Source organism: Antrostomus carolinensis, unplaced genomic scaffold (assembly GCF_000700745.2).
Source record: "Antrostomus carolinensis isolate BGI_N321 unplaced genomic scaffold, ASM70074v2 scaffold46401, whole genome shotgun sequence".
Lineage (NCBI taxonomy): Eukaryota > Metazoa > Chordata > Aves > Caprimulgiformes > Caprimulgidae > Antrostomus > Antrostomus carolinensis.
In genome coordinates, this window is record NW_010294380.1 from 1 (window position 1) to 1,469 (window position 1,469).

The 1,469-nt window shown below is 52.0% G+C and overlaps 1 protein-coding gene across 1 annotated transcript in view; it reads left to right on the forward strand.

The window, feature by feature from the left end:
- The first annotated feature begins 600 nt into the window (after window positions 1-600).
- LOC104532404 (telomerase-binding protein EST1A) overlaps window positions 601-1,469 on the forward strand; it is a 9,413-nt gene continuing 8,544 nt past the window's right edge. The window contains 1 exon segment of the mRNA XM_029087377.1: window positions 601-1,469. This exon segment is cut by the window's right edge and continues 17 nt beyond it. Within this exon segment, the coding sequence (XP_028943210.1) occupies window positions 601-1,469 (869 nt within the window).

Genomic DNA, 1,469 nt, shown 5'->3' on the forward strand with positions numbered 1-1,469 from the left:
TAACAGCGCGGCTTCGGGGAACGCGGAGTTACACCTTGTCCAGGCTGCGTTCTCTAGCGAGTTTTGGGGTAAATTCGGTGGTTTTTGTGACTGATTTGTCAGCAAGGGGCGAAAACGCTTCTGTGACTCCAAACGGTCTGTCGGGCGCTGGGGAAGCAGCTCCCGCGGGGGGAGAGGCTCCTGCACCAACGGCCGCAGGTAACTGCCGCCGAGACCTGTAACCATCAGACTTTACACCCAGCACTTGCACGCGCCTGTTCGAGTCTCACATTGGGCTTTATCTGTCCCTTCCTCAGCTTGTTGGTGCTTTGAGGCAAAACCTCCTGTGGGATGTGTTTTGTAAGTGAATCAGGCCAGGGATTTGGTCAGTTCTGTTATGTGTTCTTATTTTCTACTTTTATTCTGTGATTTTTTTTTTTTTAATAGACCTTGACATAGGTTTTCTCATCTGTTCTCTTGGACCTGCCCTGAAGGTGACAGGCTTTTTGCCTTCATTTAATATTTCTTCTTGAATATTCATCATGATTTTTAGGGGTTTTTTTGTCCCTGGCTGGTTTGTGGCACAAATAACTCACTTTTGTCTGTTTTTCCTCAGAAAACATGAAGGAAGTGAAGGAGCCGAGACATCGCAAAGACAACAGACGCCCAGACTTGGAGATTTACAAGCCTGGCCTCTCCCGATTGAGGAACAAACTTGTGCCACCAAAGCACGAAGCCTCGGAGAATCAGAGGAGCAGAAGTGAGGAGGGCAAGGAGGAGAGTGCCAGCGACAAGAGCTTTTTGGGAGGAGGGACTCCAGTCATGGAGGATTTTGGCAAAGATGATGGCCCCAAGCAGAATGGTCCTTCGCAGGTAAATGAAGAGACAGAGACAAAAGATGGTCTTCAGAGCCAGGAGAACTCATGCAAGCAGCCTGTTCCAGATGAGTGGTGTCCCAAGATCACCAGGAGAACCAAGAAGCCAGACCAGCAGATCTACCAGCCTGGGAAACGCCTGCATGGAGCTGCTAAAGAATCATCCCTGCGGTCAGCTGCTGAGGAAATCACCAGTAAGATGGAGCAGCTGAAAGTCGAGAGAGATGAAGAGGCTGAGAAGAGTACCAGAAAAGACAATAACAGGAAAACCAAATCAAGCAAGGAGGAGAGAGAGGGGAGCCAGGCAGGGGAAGGAGTGAAAGCCTCAAGGGGAGAAAAAGGCCGACGACTAGAGCGAAGCGAGAGGCTGAGGAGAACGAGTGAGGAGGTGATGCAGGGGAAGCTGGGCTCCACCAAACGCTACTCCCGCTCCGACAAGCGGCGGAGCCGGTACCGCACCTGCAGCACCAGCTCAGCTGGAAGCAACAACAGCCTCGATGGAGCCCCGCTCGTGGACGGGGTGGAGAGGCGGCAGGAGCGTGCCAGAGAGAGAACGCGTCCTAGGAAGCAGCTCTCTGCATCCTCCACTGACTCCCTGGATGATGACAGAATTGA